At 43.5% G+C, this 14,618-nt stretch overlaps 1 protein-coding gene across 2 annotated transcripts in view; it reads right to left on the reverse strand.

Annotated features, from left to right (window-relative positions):
- Nucleotides 1-902: 902 nt before the first annotated feature.
- The window catches only part of CYYR1 (cysteine and tyrosine rich 1), a 57,745-nt gene continuing 44,029 nt past the window's right edge, over nucleotides 903-14,618 (reverse strand). For both annotated transcript variants that reach the window (XM_030469461.1, XM_030469460.1), the window contains exons 3-4: nucleotides 6,808-6,965; nucleotides 903-3,497 (exon numbers count right to left, since the gene is read on the reverse strand). In XM_030469461.1, coding sequence (XP_030325321.1) covers nucleotides 3,364-3,497; nucleotides 6,808-6,965 — 292 coding nt within the window. In that variant the 3' untranslated portion in view covers nucleotides 903-3,363. The remainder of the gene's footprint in view (nucleotides 3,498-6,807; nucleotides 6,966-14,618) is intronic.

Genomic DNA, 14,618 nt, shown 5'->3' on the forward strand with positions numbered 1-14,618 from the left:
TAATAACACTTAAGGTATAACAACACTTCAACTTTTTTGAGTTAAATTCAACTAATAAAAATTTAGTATTAGCAATTGCTCCCATTTGTTTATGCATCAATTTCTTTGCATTATTCCTCTACTTCCAAAAATCTTTCTGGCTCCCTCCTCCTCTTTGGCTATCTCAGCTTGCTTGCTTATTTTCAGTGCAATCATCACCTCTTTCTGAAAAGAGGTTACTCTGTGCCAGTTTTACCTGGTTTTGTAGAAGAGGAATGCCTTTATGTTTTATACCCTTAGCAAGGATAAGAGATGTGGCATCCTTTGAGATAAAAATTACTGTACCTGAAGAGGGCCAAGAGGAAAGCTGAGGGGGGGATTTTTTACAAGGGCATAATAGGATGATGGGGGGCAGTTTTAAAACTTGAGGAAGGGAGATTTAGGTTAGACATTAGGAAGAAATTCTTTAGTGTGAGTGTGGTGAGACACTTGGCACAGATTGCCTAGAGAACCTGTAGCTTCCCCATCCCTGGAAGTGTTCAGGGCCAGGTTGGATGGGTCTGTGATCAACCTGATGGAAATGGGAGGTGTCCCTGCCCATGCAGGGGGTTGGAGCTGGGTGATACATAAGGCTCCTCCCAACCCAAACCATTCTATGATTCTGTGATTGTCTGGTATGTTCCAGCATATGTGCATCTGCAGAATATCAGCATCCTCGCTAGTGTTTTCATAGAAAACAAACAGTTCTCTATGATTACTAAATATTTGGTATCCTATTTCCATAATTTTCTCCTGAAATAAGCCATGTGTACATTGTAGGTATGTTTATCACTATGACCTTTATGCAATATTATCAGAAGCAACATGCAAACAAAACCCTGAAAAACAGAGGACTCTATGATTAAAGACTTTTAGTTGTTTTCTAGAAATGCCTTTTTATTTAAGAAATCTGCTTTATAACTTGTTCTGACAAATGTCACAGCCGGGGAAATTTTTCCTCTAATGAAAGATTTACGATCTATTGAATAGTTTTCTTTCTTTGTATTTTTCAAGAGACTGGATTCATCAAATACGAACTGCCTTTTGATTTGTGTGTCTGCATGTACAGCACAAAGAAATAAAATACAAGAATGGGAAAAATGACAACACTTTTTATCTATAGGTAACTTTTTGGCACAGAAATATCATCCAGTGTAATCAACTGGAAAGTACTGAGATACTATCACAGAATGATGTGGCAGGAACAGAATTTCCTGCAGAGGAAACTATGTTTATTCTGTTCTTCATGCTGGCCACCACGCTGGCAGGCACATCAATACCACAGTATAGGGTTTTCAGCAGGGACTGACAAAACACCCCACAGAGAAGGTTGCCCTTCATGGGGGGTTATCAGATCTGGCTCTTGAGAGGTCATGGTACTGGCTGAAATGTTGCAGGACATAGCCCAGAGCAGAAGTAACTGTAAGGATAACCTAGTTGAGGACAGAAATGAGTATAGAACTTTCCTTCCTTAGAGAAGATTCCAAGGAACCAGCAGCATTCAAAACCTGTGACACAGCTCGGTTATCCTGACTGGATTACAGATTCCTAGGTAGCTCATGGGCCTGTGACTCAAAGCTCAGTTTGGCCAAGGGCCGTAACACAGACCTTCTGAACTTACAGTGGTGAGGACTGAGGCCATTTGAGCTCTTAAGTGGGGTTTCAAGAAGACAAGCAGCCTGGAAAGAACAAATACAGTTAAAAAATCTAAGCAAGAAAAGTCAATAAGGTCTTTTTTACAAGAAGGCCTCTGAATATCTTTTGTGCTCCAAGTTAAAAGGTTGCTTGAGTTCCTCTCTGGATCAGGTCTGAATGCCAAAAATATCAGACTTACATGGTAATGAAATGTTGTCATCTGTTGTCACCTGAAAGAAAGATGAGGGTTACACTGGAAAACATATCAATGTATCCTGATCTCGCGGAATCAGTGGTAACCTGTAGTCTTTTCCCTGAAATGGACCTGATGCCACATCCTGAGCTCTAGGTGTTGTATTTTAGTAACCTGCTATTTTGGCTGTAGCATCTCCACCTGCCCAGTCACCCAGCTCAAACTATGTTCAGCACTTCTACACCTCTGAAGAGAATCACTGTTGTTATGCTTTGCATATAAAACTGAGCAAAATAGTAGTCTTATGACTGAAGTATGATGCTTTAGGTAACAGGATACTCCATCCCAAAGTCAAACAGCTGCTGCTGAATTATGGTTATTCCCCAAAGTACATGAAATGTTTTAAATCACAAAGGCTGGTACTTTACACAGTGGAGATTAGGTAATTTTGAACAGTGTGTGACAAATGCAAAAGATATTATTTGGTGACTTACAGCTTAAAAATGCTCAAGACAATGTTCAAAAGTAATTTGATGTTCACAGCCTCTCTGCTAATCTCTTTGGTTAGAGATTATCTTGGTTATCATTATTACTGGTAAACAACATGATTTTTATTTTTAAAATATTCTTTATGCAATCCAATTCAAGACAAATCTATGATATTTTCATACTTAGTTTATATTTCTTCTCTCACTTGTGAGTTTTCTTAATTTTTTTTAAAAAAATGAAGCATCACTTGCTGATAAAAAAGCATTATACATATGTCCAATGTATACAGTATCTAAGACCATGTAAAAGTAAATCAGCTATAAATTAGTGTATTTTACATATAAAAATGCTCTTTATGTTTACATTACAGGTCACAAAGTAGTCTCAAACTGTTTAAAATCAGGCACTTAAAACAACTTATGCTTGGTAACAAATAATATCCATTATTTGTTGGTTACTGAGTAGTTCCAACAGCACTTCTCTTCAAAATCTGCTTATCAGACCACAACTCACAGCTGATCATCAGGTACCATCAGCCTGCAGCAGAAGCTGAAAATAGCTTCAGTCTTCCTTGGTTTTCGTCATTCCTCTCATTTCAAGAGAAGGCATTAACACACGCCTGAAGACAACAGCTGGAGTCTTCCCCCCAAAGTATGCCTCAGCAGCTGCCTCTTGTGCCTTCGACACAGCTTGCTGAACCATTTGTGCCACTTGCATGTTCTTACATGGAAAGCCCTCCACTCCCACACGCTGTAACAGGATGCAGCTGAAGCAAAGCACTGATGCTAAGAGCTGCTCATCAGGCACTGACTTACAGGAACTGTTTCTTTGGTCACACGCTGTTTAACCAGGAAACGTGACAGTCCAGAGTGGACAGTGTTTTTCTTCAACCTGAGCCATGGCAGCCATCCCAGATTATTTCAACACCTGGCCACATGTGTTGATGCAGACCCCATCCTATTGGTCCCTGAGCTGGTAATAATTGTCCCAGTGGTGCAGGCAGTTAATATCTGTGTGAAGCCACGTAATTATTTCCCGGAATATCCAGGGTAAGGAGGGGGTGGGGGATACTGTATCGATGCCTGTGGAGTTGGTGTGTAAGGTGGAGGTAGGTCAGCTGGGTACTCCATTTCATATTCATAACTGTATGGTGGTGGAGCCACTGAAATGGGAGAAAAAAAGAAGAAATAGTTTAAAATCTTTTCTTCAGATGTAGGCCCCTATGTATGTCCTAGCTGACTAGCTAACGTTGAGACTTCTATACAACAGGTATAAAGTCTCCTGACAATGTGCTCACTTTTTTTTCAGACTGTGATTATACAGTCACTTTGTCAATGCACGTCCTTGCTTATTGCCCTTTCCTTCTGTGCTTAGTCACATGCCCACTGCCTTGTTGTGCTGGTAACAGAGCTTGAATAGCTGAATGGTAGACATACTAGGGTAATGTGGCAGAGCTCAACATTTTTAAGGGAGGAAGGCTGAGATTTATCAGATCCATTCCCTTCCACTCCCTTCAGCAGCAACATAGATTTATGTCATCTTAAAATGATAAACTATCCAGCGCTTTCGCTGATCTCCAAAGACCTCTCACATACCCTCTGCATCCCCAGGAGATGTGTGACATGATATGTCATGTCAAACACAGCAGCATCACACCTCCCAGGGCAAACGCTGGCCATCTTCCCAGGATATTCCCAGGGCTTGGGCTGAGGAAGAACAGAGCTTTCACCTTGTTCACCCCAACAGAGAAATCTTAGATCCCAGTTTATGTAAACTGGGTCAGGCATTTAGAAACAACAAAAATATTCACAAGCAGCTGAAAACATTTTCTCAGCTACTTCTAATAACCTTAGAGAACAAGACCCCACTAGAGCAGACTCTGAAAATGTTAAGGTCCAGGGTCTGCTCATGTCTGTGTTCATGTCACCAAGGGTGCCTTCCTAATCCTTCCCTAGATGTTTCAAGCAGACTGGCAGTGAAATGGCACTTGAACACAAAGGAAACAGAAACCTAGGATGTTTTTAATGGGGGGAAGAGATTAAAATCCCAGAAAAAACATACCCTGCTCTCTGAAAGCCCAGATACCACTGTGGGTGAGGCCAAAGGAAGGGCAGTTCCTGTCCAAAACAGGTAGTGGCAGGAGGAAGAGTTGATCACAAACCATGCAGCAAAAAGCCAGGTCAGTCATTACTCCAGAAGCCTTCATGACAATGGGGATCACAGAAATAATTTCTGAGCTTCCTCGTCCTCCAAAAACTGCTGCTGCTGGGAGGAAGAAGCACTCAAACTAATGTTTGCACCAGGAACAGGGAGAGTGCAGTTAAACTGCCTGGAGGTGGAGAGAGAGTGGGGTGAGACATTGCAGGAGCAGAGCTGGGGAGGAAATGGCTACAGCCCTGAATCTTTTATTTTGCTTGTTTTTACAGCTTGCTGTGACTATTAAATTCTGAACTAGCTCTTCAGCAACTCATGGTTGAGAATATTGCAGTTTTCTTTCATTACTCATCACTCTATGCAAAACCGTGCTGCAATGATAAGGGTGATTATAGATTATTTAGTTTAACTGGAAAGTAAGAGCATGGGGGAGAAAACAGACATTCAGAGCAGTGAATGCAATAAAGCAACACATAATAAATATTGCATAGGTTGCCTATAAGCATACCTAAAGCATGTGGGATTTGCTACAACCTTTGCAACAGGAGGGAATATAAAGGTAGGGAATCTCTTAAGAGTGGGATGAGGGGACTTCATCCATGAAACAACATTGCCTTTTATTACAGTGAACTCTCAAGTTATCCCAAGGCAATCTCGCCTAGATTTGTTATTGGCAGTGTCACTGAAGCAGAGACACATCTGTACTGCATAAACACCATTATGCTGCTTGGAGAGTCAGCTTTGCTCTTTAACAATGTGGCCACTCTCACGTGGTGAGAATCCCAGACAAATGAACCTTGCAGAGCTCAGCTGGCTTGATTCAGATCCCCCTTTGGTACCCCTAAACCCCAATCCTAGACAGGTATGACTTGACAAGTGCAGTACCAAGACTGGGTCTGCATGGAGTTAGCTCAGGTATAGTCTGATGTACCAGTTCCCACTCACTATGGACACAACCACACTGGAGCAGACTTATAAGGGGTCCTTGCTGTCCCCTGGGGTGCCCAAGAGCCTGTGACAGCTTGCCAGCTCTGTGCCAGATCTGACTTAGTCTCTGGGCCTTGCTTGGTGCTGCCCTACACCTAGGAAACTTAAACCCAAATCATATAAACCCACAGTCAAACCTGCACTAAGCACGTCCAACAATAAGAGCTAACAAGCACTGCCAGATCTCAGCTAACTTTGACCAAGGCACAACAGGCACCTCTGCACCATGCTCACCATGCTCATCCCTCATCACTCTCTACAGCTCCCTGAAAGGAGGGTGTAGCCATGGGGGGGTTGGTCTCTTTTCCCAGGAAACTCTCAGCAAGACAAGAGGGCATGGTCTTATATTGTGCCAGGGGAGGTTTAGGTTGGATATTAGAAAGAATTTCTTTACGGAGAGGGTGATGAAGCATTGGAATGGGCTGCCCAGGGAGGTGGTGGATTCTCCATCCCTGGAGATATTTAAAAAGAGACTGGATGTGGCACTCAGTGCCATGGTCTGGTAACTGCAGCGGTAGTGGATCAAGGGTTGGACTTGATGATCTCTGAGGTTCCTTCCAACCCAGCCAATTCTATGATTCTCTGATTCTATGCTCCAAATTCCCATCAGTTCAGGCATTGTGCCAGGCAGATGCAGAATGCGAGCCTGGATCCAGCACATAAAGCAGACAGCAGTCCTTCCTGGGACACACAGCAGAGAATACACAGCAGAGGTGCCCCTGTACCTTAGTAGAAGCCACCTGCGATCCCACAGCACCCAGCAGGGCTTGTGAGCCCTGCCCATGGACCAGCCAGCTTGGGCAGCATTAGGCTCCACGTGACACCACTTGAAGCCTTTGTGCTATGATCCGCAGGCCTCATTGTCCAGGTTTTCCCCTCCCTGTGGCATGCTAGGCCCCAGGTTTACTGTACCAGGCAAGCAAGCTGACCGCGGGTGAGCGAGAGGAAACGCAAGAACCGAAAGATAAAAAAGAACAACTGATGTGTTGCCAGAGAGCTGCTGGCACAGGGAGAAGCACTATCTTGCACAGTGCAGCACTGCCCATGGGGAGGTCTCAGCGTGGTTCCTGAGGGCACTGTCAGCCACACAGCTGTGTGAGGGTGGCACCCAGCCAGACCTCAGTCACCCACAGAGCAGCTGAATAAATCAGCCCAGGGCAGAGCGATGGATGCACTGATGAGCGGCGCGCACGCGGAGCAGGCCTGGCCCTCTGGACTTAGAAGAGCTGCCTGCTGTATTCACATCCTGCCTTTACTGCAGAGCCATCACTTCTCAGCGATACCTATCTTCTGACCCCAGAGGCAGGGGGTGTGTAATTTTGCTCCCTTACCTGGGTATGTGCTGATGGTGTTGATGTGTGTAGTGCGGATGACCCCTACTCGAGTCCCACGGTTGTTCTTCATGCACATGCAGATACAGATGGCAATCCCAGCAATCACTCCCATTATAAATACTATTCCGAAAACAATTCCAGCTATCGCCGTGCCTCTGCGAAGGGAATGGAAACGTGCAGTCAGTCTGAGGCAAACAATGTTACCAAAACAAAATCATTTTCTCAGGAGTGGCCCCCATTTGAGAAAAATAACCTGGTACTGATTACTGAAAATGCTACAAATGTTGAATAGAAGGAATCGGAATAGAAGAAATGAAAGAACTCTGATCCCAAAATAAGAAACTCTTAAAGTTGCCTTTGCAATTGTGTCAGATCACTTTGCTTATTTACTATAAGTTAAATCCTCCCATTACAGGGCCTTCTGAATTTAAGAACTTTTATTACCGTGAATAATTTCTTCCCTGTCTCTTCATCACACAAGTCTTTTTTTGTTTTTTTCCTAAGGGCATCTGTATGATTTTCTTTTGAGAAGAAAAGAGTAAGCTATCCCCAGTAATATATTCCAGAAGCATCTAGAAGTGCCTGCCTGCTCTGCTTCCACAGGAATGGTTTTGTCACTGTTTTATCTTAGGTCAAAAAGTCCTTCTGCTGTGCTTCTGAGCTCACAGATTAAGGAGAGCCTCCACTTCTTGAGGCTGAGCAACAAGCAAAGCAAATGCCCACTCTTTCACACATCTGCTGCTGCAGCCAGCACAAGTATTTGAGGCTTAAATGATTGCTTTTAAAATGGTCCAGAGGAAAGAATTTAGCTCAGCGCCTGAAGTAATGAATCAGACTTTCCTTTAAATTATATAGGAAAAGGAAAGAAAACCTTTCTCTATACAGGAGAAAAACCTCACCAAGAGGCACTGGAGAGCTCCCAATAATATTGAGGGCAACATTGGCCTTTCTGATGAGCCCTAGCTCACTCAGGTTTTTTGTCATGCACAGGCAGTGAAGCATATGCTCTATGAAAAATGGTATTTATAGCCTGCCCTTTTCCAAAAAAAAAAACCTCCACCAGTGACTTGCCAGAAACATTCTGGCTCTGTGCATCTCTTCATCTTCCGGCAAGGATTTCACACAGCAAACTTGCTGGCAACTTTTTTACTGGGCGTTTTAATCAATCCAAACTGATAGTTTGTCAACAAAAATAAGCTCCACTTAGGGATTATTGCAAAGCAGGGAATAAAGCAGGCACTGCAATACTACAAAGACAAATAGTAAAAAAGATTCTAAAAAAGTCTGGTTTCCCCATACAAGTGTGGGAGAAAGTAGCAGGCCTGATTTTCAAAATGTCGACAGCCTATTTGCTCAGCCCAACTCAGCAAGAGTCAGGATGGACTCAGTACCTGAAAAAGGAGACTTCCTAATTAGCAATCTAAATATGAACTGACGAACTAGGTTTTAGGCTCCAGCTATTCAAGAACTTGGCCAAGATTTGCAGTACAATTACTGAATTGTATAGTATGAGTAAACACACAGAGACTTTGCTGTCTTACTAAAATACAATGCCAGGGAGCTAAACTGCTCTGTGCTGCTATGTAGCAATGAATAGAGAGTGTGCAAGGAGAGTAAACCTATTCATATTTTGCAGAATATATAAAGGTCAAATTTAAAAAACCCTAATTCACAGCAGAAATCACCTGGCAGTAAACCCAGTAGCTCAAAACACAGATGTGATCAAGTGTTTTGGTTTTAACCACCATGAGTAACTGAGAAACAACTTTATACCCCCCTGCATCCGCAGTAATTTGAATATAAAAAAAGAAAGTCTGATAGTTTTGGAAAATGTGACGAAGAGCCCTCCCGTTTTCCCATCCAGCTCTCTGTTGGAACATTCTTTCTACCTTGAGAGAAACTGATGTATAAGAAAACATTTCTTGCACTTCTAAGAAGCTGCAACCTGAGGAAAACCCAACCTCCTTCCTAAAGGCTGACAGAAGTGGGTAGCACATAGCACATTACCTTCTAGGTGCTAAATTAGGTCTATATTAATAAATCCCATTTCAAACACAGTTTAAATACAGTTTGCCTCAGCTGTTTCTGAAGGCAAAGGTGTCCCATTTTTTCCAGATGTGGTCAGACAGATGTCATTTGGTCCCTCGCCCTGAGAGACACACTCCTCATCTGCTGGTGCCTGCCATGGACACCCCAGACCCTCACCCAAACCCCGCTCTCCCCTTCTGCATGGACAGCAACTGCTCCAAATCAGTATGGTTCCAATCATTTAAATGCCAAATTCTGTGACAGTTTATGTAAGAGTGTTCAGAAAGAAAGGAAAAAGATGAAAAAATGTCTGATTCCATCTTCGAAAGGAGTTCCCACCTTTCCTGAGACACCAGGCAGGTATTTACATATACCTGTTAGCTTGTTGGGGGTGACACAACTGAGATCTTAGGGCCACTTGCAGTTCCATTGTTTTCCTTATTGTCCCTTTGGTGGTGTTGGCTGACTGGCACAATCTTGCCTCGTGCAAAGAAACAAAGTGGCAGGGCAAGGCACAGATGTAGAAAACCCCTCTGTGTCTGCCTGTATATGAAATTCAAAAAGGGGTGAAATCCACTGGCAAAACTTCCAAGTTTGAAAAGGCCTCTTAGTCTAAACAAAACTACACTGGAAAGCATAACCCACTTCTGCCAGGCTTGCAAACCTTTGTCAGTAAGGATAATAAGGAATATCTGCTAAAGATTCCTGTTGGTGGCCCCCACTGGAGTTCCTGCTGGTATAGCCATGAATCAGGAAGGAAAATTGTCACAAAAGAAAATATTCACCAGAGTAGCTCTGCTGACGAAACTGATGATGGTGAGTCTTCCTCATGGGTTTGAAATCAGGACAAAAATTGGCTTAAATAGCTAGATCCACTGCTGCTTGTGGATTTAGGTTTCCACACTGCAGTGGTAAATTTACACCACCTATGGATGGTTATGCAAAAAGAGCCAGAGATAGGGAACAGAAGATGTAGGTCACTCCTTAAATCTGGTTGCAGCGTGACTGAGTACCAGCAGAAAGGCACTCGCTGGTCTTGGTGGGCTTTAGATCAGACTCAGTGCCACACATGTGAAACTCTTCCAGGAAGTAGTTTGTTTGGATTGAAAAGGTTTGTTTGAGAGGACATTAGGAGATGTACTTTCCCAAATACCTGTAACAGAATATAGGTAACATTCTCTGATGGAGAGTCAAAGCATAAATCCATCCTGCTTCAGAGACCTGCAGCCTCTGCCAATCGGAACAGCCCCCAGTAAAATTAGAAGCTCTGCCTCTAAATATGAGGCTGCATCTCCTTAATCGTGGCAGGACAATGGTTGTGCAGTAGCTCTTCTGGGCACAAAACACAAAATAAACTCTTGAAGCATGTATTTTTTATAAAATGGTGATGTTTCCCTTTGTGATTTTAGTCAATTTTTGTAAACAAATATCCTGTAAGTATATATTTTATATTTTATACTAAGTGATACTTGCTTTGTCCCTCTTTCTCTCACTGATGTTTTAGACTTCTGTCTAGAGACAGAAAGGGATACAGTGATTTTTCATGCTCCTGCCACTGCAGAGCTGTTCAAGGGAAATTGCCTAAGAGAAAAGGGATGCTGTACAGCAAAAGACCTAGAAACCAAACAGCAGTCACACAGCAACTAGGAAGTTTGAAGGGGAAACTTTGAAATAGAAAAAATGGATGGAAAACACTTGCAAAGGACTGTACATAAACAAAACCAATGAAGAGAAGAAGACTGTCATAGAAAAACTATGCACAGAAAAGTAAAGATGGAGAGCAGAAAAATAATTTTAATGCAGAAATGCCAAGTGATGTTCTTGGGGTAAAAATCAGATATTCACAGAAGTAGCTTTCCCACTGCTTTTAGCAACATCCAAGCTGGAAAGAATTTCATTCACATGCTTAACATTTCTGGGCCGGCAGAGAAAGCCCTGTGCAAGAGATAAGGCCTTTTACTGGGCAGCACCAAATCTGGTATTTAGCAATGCTGAAACCCAGCAGGGCTCTGATGGCTCTTGCCACTGGTGTGGCTGAGGTGCCTGGAGTCAGAGAACCCATCCTTCAGGGAAACCAGTAACTTGGGTGTCTTACGTGGCAGAGGCATCACCAGTTGCTCAAGTCTGCAACCACTTGAGGTGACTGGAGCAAAGGAGAGAGACTGAAGATCAGCCCTGCTCCCTCAGGTCCTAATGGAGAAGGGAATGGAGTTCATCTAGTACCCTTTCCTTTGCTAGCATATTACTAATTTGGAATTTCAGCAAGCAAAGTGTATGTGAAACTTACTCAAGATAAGTATCACTTCTGTGGTTATATCCACTTTGGGAAGGTGGATCTTGGATGCCTAAAAATCTTACAGCTCAATAGGTTAGCGTTTCCTGAAGGAACAATGATTGCTGCATAAGCATCAGTTTTGAAATGCATTGCCAAAATGTGCAGGGGGATGCAGGTATACATGGTCTGCACTGCTGCATGACACAAACTTTGTAGTTTGTTGACCTTTGCTTTTACTTCTTGGGTTCTGCCCTAACTTCACATATGATATGTCATGGAGAATAAAACTTTCCTGGTGAGCGTGTTTTATTAGAACAAAACTGCAAGTAAAACTGCAAAGAAAAAGCCTTTTAGTCAGCTTGTCCAGAAAGCCCACAGGCTGTAATGTAAAATATTTTAATCCCATGCACACCAAGACAGTCCCTCCTGGGCCTGCCCCCTACATCCCTGCTTTCCAAGCAGAGATCCCCAGCAAAGTGCCCATCACAAAAATTTGTGCCACTGCTCCCCTGGCCTCTTCCTCCTGCTGCTGAGGTGTCCTCAGCACGGGGGCACGGTACAGGTCAGGGCAAACCAGGTGAGGCAGAGTCTGACCATCCAACCTCACGGCAGCAGAGACCTCCATCCAGCATCCAATGCTGCTTCAGCCTCCACCTAAAACCCTCCTGCTGAGGTTTGGGTTGCCCTCTTCCCCTCAGGTTTGCACTCTTGCCTCCACAGCTGCATCTCCTCAGTGTGCTGGGACAGCCTCAGCTGCTGGCATCATTCTCCTCTGAGGATGCCATGGGGACTGCTTCCATTTGCACACACCCCCCACCTCCAACTGGAAGCATCCCTTGCCCCCTGGGTGCCTTAGAGGGCATGGGTGCTGCTCAGAATTCTGCTGGCTGTCCCTGTGTCCCCAGCTCTTCAACTCTGGGTTATGTGACCCTCACAGACCTGCCCTTTTTGCATTTGTTGCCCTTCACAAGCAGATGTTTTTTCTTCATTTCTGTTTTCCTTTAGCCCCCCCCCCCCCTCTCCCTGGAACACCTTTAAAGGCTTTATTAAACTGGAGAAGCCACTAGGGGCAAGCAGACAAAAAGACAGCTCTGGAAGAGCATAAGAAAACAGAGAAAACCTGTGTATCTCTCCTGGACCCCTTCAATGTTTCACAGCTTAGCAACTTTCTGACCCAGGCAGATTGGTTTTGTTTTTAGCTCTATCACCCAGTGGATTTCTCCTCTGCAAACCTGCCCAGCCTCATCCTGAGCTCATGCAAATTTTAGCATCCACAGCCTCATGTAGCAAAGAGCTTCCCAGCTTAATTATGTACTTTAAGAACTGTCTCCTCTGATCTGTGCTGAACCAAACACCTGGGAGTTTCACTGCAGCCCCTTAGTTCTCAGCTTGTCAGCTGCCAGCTACCCCTTCTGCCCTACCTGTGATTTCACAGACCTTTAGCATCCTGCCTGGCAGCCAGTATCTTCCTGCTTTGCAGGAGCCCCGTTGTACTCAGCTGTTCTGCATAAAGGGACCACTTCATGCCTCTGATCACCCCCACCACCCATTCTCACACTTTTTCTCATCCTCTTCTGTTGTTTTCTGAGAGCCGCAGCCAAAGCACATGTGACAGAGGCAAAATAGCATTTGATGGGTTTATCTCTAATTCCATCTTCAATAATACAAAGTATTGGATCTGTGGGTTTTTTTCTTGACTTTCATACAGTTGGGAACTGTGATTTTATGGCATTATTTACCATAATACCAAGTCTCTCTTCTCAGAAGAAATGTCAGCCCAGAGCCCAGCAATTTGTGTGGTAGTTTGGGCTGTTTTTCCCTGTATGCAGTATGTAGTGTTTATGGGCCCTGGATCTCCTTCCTGGACTTGTGCCCTCTGCCAGAGGACACAGGATAAAGCTATAGCAGAGGTGAACTTAAGCCACCAGTTTGTCCAAAGCACAGACCACTCTGTAATACTGTGTCAGTCTAGAAACCAGGAATGCAGAAGTTAAAGAGCATCACACCAAAGATGCACTTAGATTGGCAGAAAGGTCTTTTCATCCTGTAATAGCTCATGTTAGCAATTTTGTAGAAATTTGACTGAGTACAGCAAGAAGTTGTTAGAAGCACGCTAAAATCAGTATTCCCACTCTGCCTTAGCTATTACTTATCACATTACTACAAGACACACCACTCTCAGTCTTCCCTTTGCTCAGCTGCTCTCTTCCATCTAATCATGTTTCCTAATTTCCAGTACTTTTTTAGTTCTCTGATTAATTTATTGCCAACTCTCTGAATCTGTTTTGCTAGCACTACATCTCTAGAATAATATGAATAATAACGCACGCAATACATTTTTTAATAGTACTGCTAATAATAATAAACACCCTCTATTTTTTTTTCCCTTTCAGCCATTCACGAAGAAGCTGAAAGGGCTTTTTAAAAAAAATCATTCCCTGAGATAAAATAAAATTTTAAAATTCCATGATCTTTGATCTTCCAGCCCAGACACTGACATTTTGAAAAATGTACTCTTTGGACTCTTAATCAGATTTGTTGCTAGTTGGAGGGAAGGGGTGTTGGACATTTATTCAATTTGGTTGGCAAACCCCAGTTTACCTGGACCAACAGCCAGACCTGCTTTAGGGGGTCTGCCCCTCTCTCTGGTTGTCCTTTTATTTTCATAAGGACAAAAACATGTAGGAAGTAATCCTCTAAGAGACTGGCTTTGCTGTCCAGGGGATTTTGGTTTTATGGCTGGGGTACCTTATGAATGTAGAGAAACAAGATAAACCAGGTGCCTCGAGTTGCCAAAGAGTGGGTGTGAGTCCACCTGTGCCTGATTAGGACAGGCCCCTATTGGTCATGAGCAAGACCAGGGGGCCAATAAAGGTGGGACCCACACCCACAGAGAAGGCTCACTCTGGTGTGAGGCATGGAGAGGCCAGCAGCTCATTGAGCCTCAGGAGCAAGAAAGGCTCCTCCTGCTGCTACATATGAATCCCATGGTAAAAGCTGACGGAGGCACAAAAGTACCAGTTGAGATACCCCATGGCTGAGACAGCAGCTTTCTCACCACACAGTCCTTCAGCCCTGGAATGCAGACACCAGGGTAGCATGGACTGAATAATCATCCAACCTGGGAAACAGCTAAGTAGTCAGCTAGTTGCTGCCTCCTGTTTTTAAAAAAATAATTAGTGTACAGAGTAGCAACCTGAAGGGACTAGGCTTGTCTTTGAGGCTTTACTTTGCAAGTTTTGCTAAGACAAAATTCCTACTAGTACTTCCTTTAAATACACATTTTACTGTAGGGAGGAACATGATTGTTAGCTTCTGTAAACAAACCCTGCCTGCCTGTTAAAACTGGGTACAAACCGTACTTAGACTGCATTTCCGTTTTTGTTTTGTTTTTTTTTTTTTCTCCTACTAGGTTTCATTTAAGGTGTGTAGTTAATGTTTAATTCCTTTTCCTCTGTGTCGTTCCCTTATTACCCTGTTGTATTTGCAAGATTATTAACTCAAA

The sequence above is a fragment of the Calypte anna genome, chromosome 1 (assembly GCF_003957555.1).
Source record: "Calypte anna isolate BGI_N300 chromosome 1, bCalAnn1_v1.p, whole genome shotgun sequence".
Lineage (NCBI taxonomy): Eukaryota > Metazoa > Chordata > Aves > Apodiformes > Trochilidae > Calypte > Calypte anna.